This window comes from Neodiprion lecontei, chromosome 5 (genome assembly GCF_021901455.1).
Source record: "Neodiprion lecontei isolate iyNeoLeco1 chromosome 5, iyNeoLeco1.1, whole genome shotgun sequence".
Taxonomy (NCBI): Eukaryota; Metazoa; Arthropoda; class Insecta; order Hymenoptera; family Diprionidae; genus Neodiprion; species Neodiprion lecontei.
The window spans coordinates 31,555,826-31,572,473 of record NC_060264.1 but is presented as its reverse complement, the minus strand read 5'-3'; the positions used below and the strand labels follow the sequence as shown (position 1 = coordinate 31,572,473).

General features: G+C 39.7%; 3 protein-coding genes across 7 annotated transcripts in view; 2 read left to right on the top strand and 1 right to left on the bottom strand.

Moving 5' to 3' along the window:
* The window catches only part of LOC107226861, a 63,510-nt gene extending 58,603 nt beyond the window's left edge, over positions 1 to 4,907 (top strand). For 3 of the 4 annotated variants that reach the window (XM_046740246.1, XM_046740245.1, XM_046740244.1), the window contains one exon: positions 21 to 4,907. In XM_046740246.1, the coding sequence (XP_046596202.1) occupies positions 21 to 308 (288 nt within the window). In that variant the 3' untranslated portion in view covers positions 309 to 4,907. The remainder of the gene's footprint in view (positions 1 to 20) is intronic. The other variant, XR_006904435.1, reaches the window with a different exon arrangement.
* Positions 4,908 to 5,845: 938 nt separating this feature from the next.
* Positions 5,846 to 9,621, top strand: LOC107226834 (glycine receptor subunit alpha-4). The gene is made up of 7 exons (XM_015667778.2): positions 5,846 to 6,578; positions 6,785 to 6,962; positions 7,055 to 7,281; positions 7,363 to 7,445; positions 7,513 to 7,824; positions 8,304 to 8,509; positions 8,593 to 9,621. Exons 1-7 carry the CDS (start codon positions 6,505 to 6,507, stop codon positions 8,767 to 8,769), a joined length of 1,257 nt encoding a protein of 418 aa, XP_015523264.1. The 5' UTR covers positions 5,846 to 6,504; the 3' UTR covers positions 8,770 to 9,621.
* A 3,207-nt stretch (positions 9,622 to 12,828) lies between these two features.
* Positions 12,829 to 16,648, bottom strand: part of LOC107226847 (potassium voltage-gated channel protein Shal) — a 47,093-nt gene continuing 43,273 nt past the window's right edge. For both annotated transcript variants that reach the window (XM_015667798.2, XM_015667800.2), the window contains one exon: positions 12,829 to 16,011. In XM_015667798.2, the coding sequence (XP_015523284.1) occupies positions 15,853 to 16,011 (159 nt within the window). In that variant the 3' untranslated portion in view covers positions 12,829 to 15,852. The remainder of the gene's footprint in view (positions 16,012 to 16,648) is intronic.

Here is a 16,648-nt window from a genome sequence, read left to right as displayed (position 1 = left end):
GTCTTCTTTTTTCCCCTTAGGATGAGTGCGCAGAAATGCTTCGCGATTTGAGCGAAAAGATCAACAACAAACATCACGAGGTCTACACGCATCCGCTTTTGTCAATATTCAAAATGGCGGAAGTCGAAGTCAGGCTTCCACAAACAAACAGAGGCAGTCCGTCGCGATTCGTGAAAGATCCGCTTCAGCGGTTACTCTTGACGTTGCTACTCGTCACAACGAGTTACCTCGTGACTAGAAGACCCGGCATCTGTATTCCAACTGTAACGCCATCAGCGTTCGTCAAAACGATGCGCCAAGGCTCGTGACAGAGCATAACTCGCGATATTGTAGAATTATCACCACAACAGAGACTCACGTAGTGAGGAAGGGTGTATAATAGCGTTGAGCCAGGTAGGAACAAGATTCGCTTCATTCTTCGGTTGTGTACGCTACGGTTTCGTCGTTCTGTATACACATCGCGTGCGCAAATCGCAAACCATAACAACTGCGGAATCTTGGCGAGACTGTAGTATTGTTTGCTTGTTATTTTCTTTGAAGAAATTTATATAGTAAATGCATTTTGGTCGAATAAAATTCGACGCTAATCAGTGATAGTCGTAATAAGACTCTGTCTGATAAAGTCTCACCCATGATGAACGTAGAGAACGATGGAAAACAGCAGCGTTACAAGTACACACATATATATATATAATATTTATATACATATTTGTGTGTATATATATATTATATACTACATATATTAAGTATGTCTAAAGAAATAAGTCCTCGCTCATACTGAAAATTATTATCATATACCAATTAAGAAGTTATTATTATAGTTATGTGGGGTTGAAGAGATGATTGAAGCCCGAGCGAAAAGGAAAGCTTGCCTCCTCCAAGACACACCATATTGGGTTCCAGTGAATTATTCACACCTTGCGCGTTATTTTAGCACAAATTTAATCTGGGTTGATTTATTTTTTTACGTTTACCCGTACTTCAAATGTATAGTTATATATATATATATATTGTACATCGAATGAAAAAGTCCGCGAGATTGCCGAAAGAAAGATAGTCATGAAAACCCTGTCGGTACAGAGGAGGGAGGTAGAGTGTCAAAAAAAAGAGGGCAAGCAAAAACTCCCGCCTCTTTCAATGCTCTCTTCGACCCCGTTAAGCTCTTTACAATTAGCTCAATACACGGTTGAACAAATTTCGCGAGATCCTTGCTGCGGTTCAAGATTTTCAAGCTTTCAACCATGGGGTCGGACTGACTATAAAAATATGTGACGGAACGGGAAAACATCGAGTATTCCATGCGAATTTCACTACCTATTGAATATTGGCAGATCGAAAACAAAAAACAAGAGAGAGACAAACAACTATATATACCAACCAATCCATCAAGCACAAATAGGAATAGGGCTACTTTATATTTTAGGTTAGACTAAGCTCAAAATCGTCACTAAAGCTTCTCAATTATCATTTTTAACGTTGTTTCAAACTTTTACAAATTGTTTTAAAGAGCCTCGTGACGCCGGCGCTGGCGCCATTTAGAGGTGACAAGAGATTAGAAATTTAGCGTGCGATTGTAAGATATCGTACTGAAAATATGGTAAAACATTGATGACTAATTCTCTACTTTCGAGTACGGTTGTCGCTCTAAACGATCTCAAGAAATAGATTCGAGTACTCAATTTCCGACTGCATTGCACTCACGTGCCTATGTAAATAAAATTTGAAAAAAAAAAAATTGAGAATTAATTATTGATATGCCAGAAATTGGCAAACCTTCCACGGTCAACGTGAATCAGTTCAAGAATTACATTGTGAGAAAAATGTCACTTGCCAGGATACTAGCAACTGTTATAGTATTTAACGTTAAAGTCGGTCTGGTCTTGAATTCACTCGTGCAAATTGTTATTCCGACCTGCTGCTATCGCTTGTAATATGTAAGCCTCCAAAGTTCCCCACTCAAAAACGCGGTAGACAATGTAGACAAAAACAATAACTAAAATAGAATTCTATACATATACATGTAGGTATATTGAAAAATTGAACAAAAATATATATGTATATATATCGTATAGACATGAGTAATAAATAGATACCCGTATAGAAATAGATGTGTACATATATATTGCATTGTAATTAAGAGGAGAGAATTAATCATTGGAAGTCGAATTGGGCAGTTGCGGAAATTTATTTTCGTTCGTAAAGCCGTTTCGTATATAAATGTTATATAGTATTCGGGGCGTTACGTAATATTGAATACAATTACTTATTATACCTAGGAAATACGAATGTTTCTACTATTCATTTGACTTTCAATGGATTAAATGATATACATACATACATATATTACATGTATAGTACGTAATGTGAAAAAGGCTATACAGTACTGTAAAAAAGTACCACAAATAATATATTGTTTGTATATGGGAAAAAGAATTCTATTTAAACAATACTTGTAATAGAATAAAAATTGTTAATCTATAATAACGTAATTATAATATATCTACTTATTATATTTATAGCCGAACGAACTGAAAACGAGATGGTGGAACACCTCGCACGCCCTTGATCGTCGATACTTGAACTGATGCCTGACCTAAAACTATAATTCAAGTATCGAAGATCCATCGAGAGCTTATAAAATAACGATCGATAATTATGTGGCATAATAAGTGCGTGCGAAGCGCGGCCAAGACTCCGCACAACAAAGCAATAATGTATAGAGAGAAAAATGAGAGCGAGGGAGAACAATATAGAAAAGAGCGAAAACGAGATATCTGAGAGCGTGAGAGTGAGAGGGGAAAATTTTTACTGAAAAGAGATGACAAAGAAAAAAAAAGAAAGGTTGATTTAAGATTTAAGTTTATCTTGTACTAAATCACGTACCTAACGTTACAAGTTTAAGGCAATTCCATTCTACGTATAACAATGCCAGACGCGGAAATCATTAGATTGTGTCTCCACTGCGGTATAAGTGATCGTGTAACGAAATCGAAATGGACCCGCAATTCCATATAACTATAGATATCGTCGAGTTTCATAAATATCAGATTTGAGATTTGAATCAAATTCGCCTGTACCGGTATTTGGCGAGACTTCATTATGCAAGTTATTTATTGCTCGGTTTTTGAAGTACGTACCTATACCGTTATAACTTTCCACCACGTCGCGGCTAAGGGCAACCTAATAGCTGTTTAAGCATTAAGGCTTATTTGTTCGTCCCACGAAGTCGCAATAAAGTACGGTAAAGTTGGTTTCAATAAAGCTAAGAGCCGCAGGGCCCAATTACGCTCCTTTCAAACGTTGAACTATAGTTCATTTCCGAATGTTTACCAGTTTGCAGATAGATTCCTTACGTATTTTTTATTTCTCAACTCCTCATTGTAGTGAGTAAAAAACTTATCAAACCTCGTTATTAGATTTTATTTCAAAACTTGTATAATTTCATGAAGCCGGGATACCTACCCCCGGTATCTCTTAAATCAGTTGATACACAAGGGGCGCCGGAGACAAATTAAAAATGAGCGTTAATTTCCCCCGCGCTGTTTGAACATATCAAGACCCGGCGTGACCGGGTCAGCCAATATTTTTATTACCATATACTATACTTGTTCGCCGGTTGAGAGAATGTACCCGCGTACGTCCGTATAACTGCAGGTCAAAAAGGTAACTCGGAAAGAGTTACGAGAAACGGGCCGTAGACAAGCGACGTATGGCGACACGGCAACCGGCAAGGGTCAAAAATCGATCGTTTTCGGTACTCTACGGTGCCTCACGTATGCTTCCATATTGAAATACAAATATAAGTATGTACGTGTATATTATACATACACATATATACATGTATTATGTAAGAGGTTATATTGTACATAAAAAATACATGTATACCCTAATGTACATAGATTAAGACACTTACCGATCGAGGCTGCAATTAAATCCATGGAATTTGTTTTATTGGCCGTCGGTCACTCTATTTTATCAGCACATGGTACACTCACCCACATGGTCAGATCGATTTCATGAAATCTACATTGTCGACCGTCGGTTCGGCGATTCGATTAATGATAAAATAATATACGCGGTGAACCGAATAGATTTTTTTTCTCCGTCACTCGGACCAATTCTTCATTCAAATATGAAGCAGGTAGGGTAAAAAAAAAATTACCTGAATAATGAAAGGGAAAATGTACCAATATCCCAACCAATGTATACTCGACTCTAGCAAGTCCGCTGATTGACTGTGAATGCGTTATCGTTCTTCTCGCGATGTTTCACATGCGGCAACACACACGTGCGCACGTTACCTCACCTGGAATAAATGCGAGGAACTGACATACGCCACGGATGTGTCGGTGCTGCGTACCAGGGTGAAAATGTTGTACGACACCATTTCCTCCCTCGAATTGCGTTTGCGTGGTTCGTTCAATACTTAATAAGCGCTATTCCGACCGGGCTAACACGATACAACACACAACGTGGGCACGTGCATGCGTGCATGCGTGACATATCTATAGCTAGTGGGTACTCAAAGTCGAGCGCAACGTAAAGTAAACTTTGCGCAAATTATGCAAACAAATGATTTTGGTACACGTGTACGCGAAACGCGACGACCGTAAACAACGATAACGTTACACAATGCATACGTCAACGAAATAATCTATGCCCAACTTTGATGAAACAGAAACGGAATACGTATACCGTGGCGTGTACTACATATTGCAATAATTGAACATATTATAAAAAGTCTGTACGAAAAAATTAAGATAAAGAAAAGGGAAACGAAACCTGTTGTCTAGGAATAAGCTGTCATGTACATTGTGCACTATACATTAGGTTGTAAGTATTATAAATTGAATACAATGCGAAAGTTGTAGCGCGTTGTTTAATAAAGAAATAATGTCTACGAACTATGTGTAGATAAGCATTACTTCAGTCGAGGTTTTCCTAAGTAACTCTTCAACAAATCTTTGGACTTTTGTTGTTTCCGTCTGCTAAACTTGAACGCGAGGTGTGATTTTAGCGCAACCCATATGCATATGGCATAATTGAAAATTATCGTCAAAAAAAGAAAAAGTCGAGCTTGAATCGGCGAACTCAAATCGTGAACGTGATGTGACTTGGGCGAGGGCGAATCACCGGCATGGAAGAGCTACAAACGATGAGAATCGAGTGCAGCAGCAACTTTGGCAGGCAAGTTGCTGGTGTAAACAGGCGGGGTATAAGGTATATCTGGCACAACGCGATCAATAGCGAATCACCGTTTTATTAATAACGTTAAAAGTGACGAGGGTCTTCTCAGCTGACAAAAATTCTGAAATAAAGGGAACCCCAGATACGGAGTAACAGGGATAAGAATAAAAGTAAAAATCGAACTGCATCAGCGATCTGCAAAGACGAGTATCGCACTGAAACTATGCCATCCCCACTGAAATTTCATCACTGCTCTAGTCTTAGCGATTTTCTGTCTTATACCCTTATCTGCCGTGCATGGCACCCAAGTATCTAGTATTCATAATTATCCTTCGAGTGCATCAGCAGAGGCCATATTCATCGTGCGCGAAGAAGCGTAAAACGAACATAGAACAGGGATAGAGGGTGAGAGGGGGTGGGGGGGGGGGGAGGCATCTAGTCGATGGTTTTTATACCCACAAGCGTGTCAGAGGCGACCCCGCGACTGCCCCTAGCTTAACCCCACTTGCCCCCCACCCCCCAGATCCCTGACACCGACTGCGGATTTAAAACGGTGCCTCCGCATGCAGTAACGAAAGGGTGCGAGTGCCGGGCCATTTTTCACTGCGAAAGTAAAAACACTCACCCTGAAGCCGGGAAAACATTCCCTGGAACAATCCGCGCGGAAGTTCGTTTTAGTCACTGAATTCTCCAGAGTATCAAAAAAGGGAATTAAAGGAAAAAATAATCCCCAGGGGTACCGAGCTATGAAGGGCCCGCAAATATGACGCATCACGGAACCTCGGCATGGTACAGATTTGTCCCGATGGGTCGAAGAGTAGGGCTTAATCAGTTAGTCGATAGGCAAATTGGCTTATGAGTCCGTCAGCGATGTGTGGTTTAGAACGGGCGGTCCCTCGCCGGTGCTGTTTCGCGATCCGTTAGTCGTTGGCCTCGTCCTCGTGTCCCGTCGTCGGGTGTTTTAGAAGTTAATTTTAATAAGTAATTGAGTAATAGAAATCCGCAAACAGTGAGACGAAAGGATAGCTCTTTTTGATTTCTGAGGACCGTTTTTTCACGAATCGGCGACGTAGGGTAGGTCCAGAAACCAGCGGAATACACAAGTTGACGATCGTGATGTCGGTTGGAAAAAAGTGCGAAACTAAGACTGGCCGAGAGCCGTGAATTCCTAAACCGGAACCAAGCTCGTTACAATTACGTCTGATAGTATCGAAGCCTCCTGGAGAACGGATCTGGAGAACCTCGATCACGCGGTAAAACTACGAATCCCCCGTTACCGGATTGCGGGAAAAACGGTTACGCCGAAGCTGCGCAGGGATGAGGAGTCGATCCGTTGTAGTTTTGTGCTGCTACCTTTACACCCTCTTTGACATTGCAGCGTTGCACTTTCCGTAAGTAGGCGAGAAAAGTTTCAATCGGGTCAACTGCATGTGCAGCCATTTAAAAACGCACACCTTCTGAGTCGTTGCGACGTTTCAAGGCTTTGCGAAAACGCGGAATTGTGTATAATACAGCAAATGCCGAGTCAATATCACCGAGAAAAATCGACCGTCCACGATATTTGCTGGGTTTTAGAGTATTTTTGTCTCATCGACAGAGACCTGGAGCTAGAGGAGTACGGTAGGAAAGAGGCGTCTTTATCCCTAAGAGACATCCTGCCCCTGAATCCGAAACAGTACGACAAGCACAGGGCACCCAAGTATCTAGGGCAGCCAACTGTGGTGTATTTTCACGTAACTGTACTGAGCCTGGATTCAATAAACGAGGAGTCTATGGTAAGTCAATTCGTCCCTCCCTAGTTACCCGCAGTATAAATTACGGTTGATGATTAACCCGAAGTTGGAACCGGGCTTAACCCGTCACACAGACGTATGTTGCAGACATATTTCTGGCCCAGAGCTGGCGAGACTCACGTCTCAGACTGCCCGAAAATATGTCAGAAGAATATCGAATCCTCGACGTCGACTGGCTCCACAACATTTGGCGACCAGACTGCTTCTTCAAAAATGCGAAGAAGGTCACCTTTCACGAAATGTCCATACCCAATCACTACCTTTGGCTTTACCACGACAAAACCCTCCTCTACATGTCCAAGTGAGTACGAGCCGTCGCTGATCAATTATAAACTCTGCAGGGTATAGCCTCAACAGCTTCTGAACATCACTAAAATTTCAGACTCACCCTGGTACTCTCGTGCGCCATGAAGTTCGAATCTTACCCGCACGACACGCAATACTGTTCTATGATGATCGAGAGCCGTGAGTAGATGTCTGATCCATACCTTGTGCTTTAGTGGTGAACTGTAACGAACGGATGTCCTTACAGTTTCCCACACGACGCAGGACCTGGTGTTTGTCTGGAATATGACTGACCCGCTGGTGGTGAACCCTGAGATAGAGCTCCCACAGTTGGACATATCGAACAATTACACAACCGACTGTACGATCGAGTACTCGACCGGGAACTTCACCTGCATTCAAATAGTATTTAATTTGCGAAGAAGATTGGGTTACCATCTATTTCACACTTACATACCGTCCGCCTTGATCGTCGTCATGTCCTGGATCGCCTTTTGGATTAAGCCTGAGGCAATTCCGGCCCGAGTCACCCTGGGCGTTACGTCGCTTTTGACTCTGGGTAAGAAGATAATGTAATACATACCGAGAGGAAACGGTGAAACTAAGCAGATTGAGCGTCCGATTGCGCATGCGCGAAATTTGTCCAAACGTGACTTACGGAGGTTACGTAGGTGACGCAATTTTTTTTCAAGTTGAGCAGATCTGAAATAGTTAATCTAGCGACTCGGAAAGGCTTGACAAACTTTTATTGTTTAATGATCGATGATCGACGACGGCAACGAATAATCACGACAACATAATTTCAAATTTCCAATCGACGCGGGCGAGCTTGGCATCCCATGTCCCATTTCAAATATGTTGGTTCCTCTCCGTTACAGACGAAAATATTGCTGCTGCACGATCTCGCCGACGAATAGAGTTGAATTTTTTTTTCGCAGGTGTAGTCTGTCGCTCAAAATGCTAACCTTCACCGTTTCCTCTCGGTTAAAGCGAATGACAATGCGGAAATTAAGCCTCGCAATTGATTGCTGACGACAGCAACGCAGAATACTCAGTCCCAGCAGTCGCTGCCTCCTGTTTCGTACGTCAAAGCCATCGACGTGTGGATGTCTTCCTGTAGTGTATTCGTATTTTTATCACTGATGGAGTTCGCGGTAGTGAACAACTACATGGGACCCATTGCCACCAAAGCGATGAAGGGCTACTCGGACGAAGACCTGCGAGAAGCCATCGACGAGTTCAAGGTGAGGAGGAGAACTGTGGCTTACCGTTCTTTACACAAAATTAAACTGGGTTATGCTTTGTTGCTAATTCTTTAATTAAACAGACGCCAATGCGGTCGGACTCGGAGAGAAGCAGAAGTCCGGGTCGGCCGCCTACGGTGCAGTACGAGACTTGCTGCCAAGGTCGAGCGACTGCTATCTACATCGACAAGGTGTCGAGGTTCTTCTTCCCGTTTTCATTCTTCATCTTAAACGTCGTATACTGGAGTACCTTCCTCTAGCCCGAGCTCCTTGACTTTTCTTAATCTATTGTCATTACTCTGCGGCGTTTTTAAACTACACTTACCATTGCCGAGTAAGCGCAACAGTGGTTATACGATCAACTTACGTATACTTCTACTACATCACCAACATACGGCGATATATATTTAATCATACAATCATTGATCCGGCAAGTTTGGACAAACTGTAAATTATATGTAAAGGAGTAGCAGACTTACCGATGTGTTCTATAAAAGTCCAGGCTGATTATAAATAAATTGCTTGGATTATTTTTACGTTTCATGCATTAAAATTTACGTCAAATTTACGATTCCTCCACTCACAAGTTTTCATAATTGCGTACAAAAATATTATACAATAATTCTACCAACGTTGGAAAGGACACGAAATGCATGAGGCGTGGATATAGACAATACTTTATTTCCATGTATATTCTTCTTGCCGGTTGTTTATATATGTATAATATATATACACATTTATAATTTATATAAATATGGATGTATAATATATTTATATAAATGATAATAATAATAATAATAATAATAATAATAATAATAATAATAATAATAATAATAATAATAATAATAATCTTAATAATAAATATGGTGACGATGGGTGAGGATGACTATGGCGACGATGATGATAACGATAATGGTATAATTACAAGAATAATAAGAGTAACAATAGTGGTAATAATTAATTAACGGTAATAGTTGTAACAAATAATATAACTTTGTTAATATAATTGATAAATATGGTTCCATTAGTGCGCACCATCCCTGCATATTTGAGACCTGTGACACCTGTGGCACCTGCGCCCCGTCGAGATTTAATCAAAGACGGCTGGTCCTTTACCCATGTATATATATATATATATGTGTGTGTGTGTCTGCATATATACATATAATATATATATATATATATGTATGTATATATATTTCTACGTAGCCGTAGTTCCAGCTACCTTCGTTAACCTTAATAGGTATATATTATGTATAATAATTATTACAGTCTATCGAACGAGATTACATGACGTTTCTCGTTCGCCCAGGCTCTTTTTCTTCATCACCTCGAGTTCCAGCTCGAGTTTTGAATTTCTTCCCTTTTTTTTCCATTCTCTTACTTTTTTGCTCTTTCTTCTTTGCCAGTGTATCGAGACTCTCCGTATAGCATAAAAACAAATGTTGAGAAAAAAAAAAAAGAAAATAGGAAAAATTAAAAATAAAACAACACCAAAGAAGAATCTTTACAACCGGTTTCCGACGCACTGACATATAATTGGCCCTTACGGTGCTTTTCGTACAATTCGAGCAGGTAAATAAGATGTCCTTGAATCTCAATTGAAATAAAACAAGTATAAGTTAAGATTGATTTTTGTATGAGGAATGAAAAAGATACTTTTTCCCCGATGTATTACAAAATTTGAAGAATTTTAAATCGCAGTGCAGATTGTAATCATGAATGTTTCTAGTGAGATGTGAACAGTGACTTTGTTAAGTTTCAAATAGTTTTCACCGCTGCCCCGAGACATGATTTTTGTGAATTAGTTAACGATTCTTTTCTCACTTGGATATTGCCTTTTGGTCAGAGTCCGTTTCACGAAGACCTAATAATTTTCATTTATAGTTTGAACAGGTATTTATAGCATGTTGAAAAAAGAAATCAACGGTCGCGTTCGTTACATTGCGAGACTAAGGTCATGATGAGTTATGATTCAACGAAGAGAAACAGTCTTGCAAAAAACGCTTCATGTTTCACGATAATAATCGAGACGCTTCAATTTGGCACCATTTTACGATCACACCGCGAATCTAAGGTAAGATAACGCAGCTTGCTTTCCAAAAGCTTAAGAAATTCCATTATTATACCTAACGTGTTGACAAGTCGCAAAAGAATTTGATTTCCTCGCAACTGGAAGAAATATCTTCTAACGTGAACTCTGAACCCGATGATTTTATGAATTCATTCCAAACCCGAGTTCCAAGACATTTGGAATCCTACCTCCGCACTCAAAGCCAATCTTACTCTAGCAAACTTTGTGACCGTTTCAACTAAGTCCTCTCACGCTCGTAAACGCCTGTAAAGTACGCAAATATGCCCGGTGCATCTCCCATAGAGCTAATAAATTTCCCATAACCGGAGGAATAAAAAAAATATCCCAATATATCCTCAGGGTCTGGCGAGTAAAAACTATCTAACGCCATGATTTGATCAAATGGTTTTCGACGTGTACGATCGATGATCGTGGCAGCAATGGATTCATTTGTCATTCTTTCGATTTTTTACTTTGTTCCAGGTGGTCGGAATAAGTTTTCTTATAATTTTACATGGCCGGTCCCGCAACGAGAGTACATAAAGAGTAACAGCGAACCGATAGGAGTGATTAGGTGAGAAAATGAAGTCGAATCAACATCGACAAGAGAATGATTGAGACATATTTGAATATATCATGAAAAGACGACAAGATATTCTGGCAATTACTGTTCTATTTGGTGTTGGATAGTTTTACGATTTATTTATTTATTTATTTATTTATTTACTCTTTGTATTTTTTTTTTTAGTATATTTCAATCCTTTTTCTTTCTAATTTTTCATAATTAAATTTGAAATCGTATATAGCGACAAAGCAGTATTACGGAGAGAAGGAAAATTGAAAGAAGGATGTCGATTGATTTTATCGAAGTATGAAAAGAGAAACTATGGCGACGATGATAGTAACGATGATAATTCAGATACGCAGTCAAACGTTTTTACTCATTTCATTCATTCCATTCACCCTGGTTACAGATTTATTTATTTTAGAATATTTTCAGTATATATATTAATATACTATATATGTATGTTATTAGCTTTAATTTACGCAAATGCGTGGACGGTGGTGATTTTGGGGAGGATATATTTCTGTTTGCTTGCTGTGAATGTGCCGATGTGCTTCCACGTTTTTTCTCTCTCATCATTTCTCTCTTCCCTCCCTCGTCATGTATCTCGCCACTTTCCTTACCTCTACCATTCATCTACCTATAATAGTTCTCTCGCTCTCTTTCTCAATCACACCCTATCACTTTGCGTCTGGGGATTTTTTTCCCACCACATTTTAATCGGCAGTTTTCTATATATACTTGGTTCAAATAAACCTGCGCCACGTGTCTGATCTCATCATTCCTTAACCAACTTCCTTCAATTTTTTTCCCTAAAACTCTTTCAATACGACGTTGTTCTTGATATACCGAAAATTATTGTGTTTCTGCAACGAAGAGATGGAACGAATGCCGAAAAAATGCGGTAAATTAAATGCAACTTCAAATTAAAAAGGATCCTCCTTTGTATTACGAAATAATCAACGAGCTGTATGTTATGTACCTACACTTCCTACCCTTTTCGAATATTGTATTGCCAACTTCGACGAGAGAAATAACAAACTCACGAAAACAAATCTAGCGCTGGACTTGATGATGGCCGTAAATGACCGTGTGTGTTTCCTTTATTTTTTCATCTTTTAAATAATTTGTTTCAATTTTTTCCTCCCTTTTTTTGGTTTGTTATTGTTGGCTTTCTTGCGGTTAATTATCCAAAGACGTGTTTTAATTATTATCACTGTTTTGGGTGATCGGGTAATCTATGTACGTACGAACGAACAATCTCGTTATCTCATGATTAGTTTTTTTTATTTTTTTTCTCATAAATCTTTGTTCTTAGTTTTTTTTTCTTGCATTTTTAATCTGAATGATAGAGTACGACAGGTATGTATTTTTTTAATTAAATTTTTTAGACTTCTTTTTTCTACCCACGATTTACGTTCATTATACGTCACACTACTATCTAGTCTATAATTGAATGTTTTAGAATAATAATTTCTTCTTCCCCATTCTTCAATATTGTTTTACACAATCGGTTCTAACAATAAAATAACCCATATCCAACTTATTTGCCGATCAAATACATGATGTAACGGATGATCTTAAAACGTTATAATCAATAAATAATGTATTGAACAATTTATTTATTTGTATATAATTATATATATATATATATATATATATATATATATATATATATATATATATATATATATACATATTTCCTCATTTCTTCATTATTCGTTTAATTATTTATTTAATTTTTACCTATAGATTTTATGTACAGCTAAGTATATATTATAGACGATGCGACGCGAGTCGAATTTAACGTACACACGACGCAAGTTTTAGTATATATATATATGTGTGTATGTATATATAATTCTGTATCGAGTAAATTTGATACGAAATTTTGAAAGAACAAGGGTATCCTCAACTAGAAATTGCATGTTAACGCGCAAGTTTATTACTGCGGTAATTATTCGAGTGAACTTTGAATCGTCCAATCATCCGTTTGTGCACATGACCGAAAAATCGCACCCGTAACATCCGACACATAAGATATTTTCAATAAAGTTTGCCTTTGATAATTGGAAAGAGATAATTTTTTTCATTCACATTTGAAATGATTACGTAACTGATTGCAAGAACGATTCCTTACTTTATATTTATGTAACAATAATTAATTCGACGGAACTGCGAAACGTCCGATATACAGTATCATAATATTATATGTTGGATGACATTACAGGACAACGATTTAACAGCTAGGTTTCCGTGATTTGGCAAATGAGCGACGCGTTCGGTCTGCACGATTGATATTCCTCCTAAATCTCTTTGTCTTTCATCAATGTCGGTTGTGTTCTATCATAATGTGTATTGTATATGCGATATCACCAGCTATATGACGTGTGTATATGTAATGTATGTATACCATATACGGAATGACTGGACTGCAGGTTGGGCAATTTGTTTTCTTTCTCTTCTTTCATCGTGACAAAACCGTTATACATATCGAGGAAACGGTGAAACATGGCGAATTAAACTTCCGACTATGCACATGCGCGACAATTTTTCATGCAGACTAGCTAATTCAAGCGTCATCTGTCAAACTCGATTTACGGATATTACGTAAAGGTGTTGCAAATTTTTTGCAGGTTAAGCGCATCTCGAACAACTGATGTAGTAATTCGGGAAGACTGAGCAAGCTTTTAAAGCTGCTAAGAGTCGTCTTTAACGCGCGAGAGTTCGACATTTCACGCCCCGCTCCGATTAGGTTGGCTCCCCTGCTTTGCGGGCGTAAATATTGCCGCGATACGATCTCGCCGTCCAATAGAGTTCGATTATTTCGCGCATGCGCAGCCGCTCGCTTGACTGCAAAGTTTTACCGTTTCTTCTCAGTGTACAGGTATGAATACATGCGTGATGTGAAATATTTATCACTTGTGTATTGCCTGGTGATCAATTGAAAATTCCGCATGAAGAAACGATTTTTCCTTTTTCGCCGAGCCAACTCGACGTTCTCAGTCACGAATGATGACTGCACGGGACTATCATAAGTATGTGTACAATGGCTAACACCGTTCTACATAATCGCACTACGGTGATATACGATCAACTATATCCGTCACCCGAGCGTTTCACATTTACTGCATATCGTCGAAGTGTCAAAAAAACTTGTAAATCATGACAACGTAATTATTATCCAACTTCCAGAGTGCCTGGTTAAATAAATAATTGCATTTGATTCGTCCATTGGAAATTTACCAACTTCCTGAAGACCCGGAGACTCCGAAGACCATTGAAAACTAATTTTCGTTCATATTTTACGTCAATTTCAATTGTGCCCAGATTTTCATGACGTTCCGAGGCGAGTGGTTAACGTGGTTACACGTCATGGTTAAGCTGAAGTTTAAGACCTAGCCTGAGCTAAACGTTTCGTTAACGACGCCCTTAAATATACCAATAAAAAGTAATTCTCGAACGAGCTTTTCAATTTATTTTAACTGGAAATAATGTATATATATATATATATTTAATTTTCAGTTCATGTTTGCGTCGATATTAAATGTGGCTGCAGCAGAAGCTTTAAAAATCAAAGTACCCGAGAAGACCGATCAGATAGGGCATTGCTATATTGCAGTTATTTTTACGGGCAATCAGCGTTTTGATTTCATTACAGGGCTGTTCCCTTCGTTTAGATCTCGAAAGCTTCGCCCAGTAAAACCCTTCAAAAGATGACAATCAAGGCGTTTGTTGATTCAAAGTAAATTTACACCCGCAGCGGAGACGATGACAGCCCGGTGACCGATCTTATAACAAGGCGACACAATATGGTGTTCCTAACACGGTAAGGTAAGGACTATAATACACATTTAATCGATCCTGTAGAAGGTCCTGAAGGACTGAGAGCCCGTTCCTGCGCTAACTACTATGCAGCTAACATCAATTCAGAAACAACGAGAGGGGCGGATGAATGGGGGGGGATGAGGAAGAAGAGGAGGATGGAGGGGTGGGGAGGGGGGGCGAAATTCTCTGCGACGGGTTCTTATCTTGGCCCTTCCATCTCTCCTCAATTCCCTCCTCGTCTGATCGATATCTCGGTCGTATTGTCTTCCAGAGGGGGGGGGGGGGGGTGGTACGCAATTCGTACGCTAGTCTCTAAACTTAGGTACCGAGAACTCTCTAGCTCCCGTTCCTTCAGAGTACCCGGATGATGAACCGTAGGACGGGGAACGAGAGAGTAACTAAGAACGAGAAAGCATTTCGAGAATGGAAGCGTCTCGCCACCCCCTTCCCATTGCTGTCTATTTCCCGGATGAAGTGGCCGAGAAATGGGCACGAGCCTCCTTGTTGTCACCCTCATAACTCGTCTCTTAAGCACGAATCCCATCCCTCCCCCCCCCCCCCCCCCCCCCCCATCATATAACATTACCGCTATAACATATTATATTTTTCTGTATATCACGCGGAGTTTCCTTCGTATATTTCTTACTTTTCTTCTCTCATGTATGACAACGACGACACCACGAGGTGTTTCCACGAATATCCTGGGCCGCGATTTTTCGTCTCGATATCGCGTTAATCGAGGATTCGATCGCAAGAGGCTCGGGAAGAAGGGATGGATGGACAATGAGGAACGTCGTCTTGGTCTCTGGTCTTTGATCGCCGACTGTGTAATGTCACCGCGTCAACTCCACGTTGCTTTTCTTAGCCGGCAACGGCTCAGGCCGGTTCGGACAGCGAGGGCTGACAACCGGAAGTAAGTGCTGGGACGGTTCCCGAAGTGGTTCCGGCGCCGGTGCAGGTCGAGGTCGCTGTCGGGACCGAAAGTGGCTGAAGTGCCTGCATGTCGCAGGTGTGGGAACCACGCTTCTTAAGATCCTGAAACAGTTCGGGAAGCATATTGGCATTGCGAAACACACATATATACCGCACCAATTTCGACGCTCTCTTCCCCTCCACCGCAATTATCTTCGTTCATACGTGACTGTATCTTTACCACTCGGTACGCGAAATTTAATCGAGGGGAAGAGAGAAATCATCCCGCCTTCTTCTTGAGCTACAAAAGTAGACATGATTCGAAAAAAACAAAAGAAAACAAAAAAACGTAGGTATCTATTGCTTTTTTTTCACCAAGTGAAAGAGTTTCAGGAATTTGGTGTTTGAATTTTTATTCTTTTTTTAATTTATAAGAGCACACATACCTATACAATGCGGATAGATGAAAAGTGGAGTAATTAGCAAATCTGCTCTTCGGTAGTGTGCAGGTGAAAACAAAGGGGGTAAAAAAACAAAGGTAATCACAACGAGGGATGTAAAACGTAGACCTAAAATACTACTTAGAGGTATAACATGTGTACTTGTATTAAAACGTATAAAGAAAATATATACATACATATATATATATGTACGGCAAAAGGTAAGAGTACTCTAAACGACTCTACAACAAAATAAATCTCTATTGTGCACAGAGTATGTATAGTATAATATACTGGAAAGCGGTGCGACAGGCAAGGTA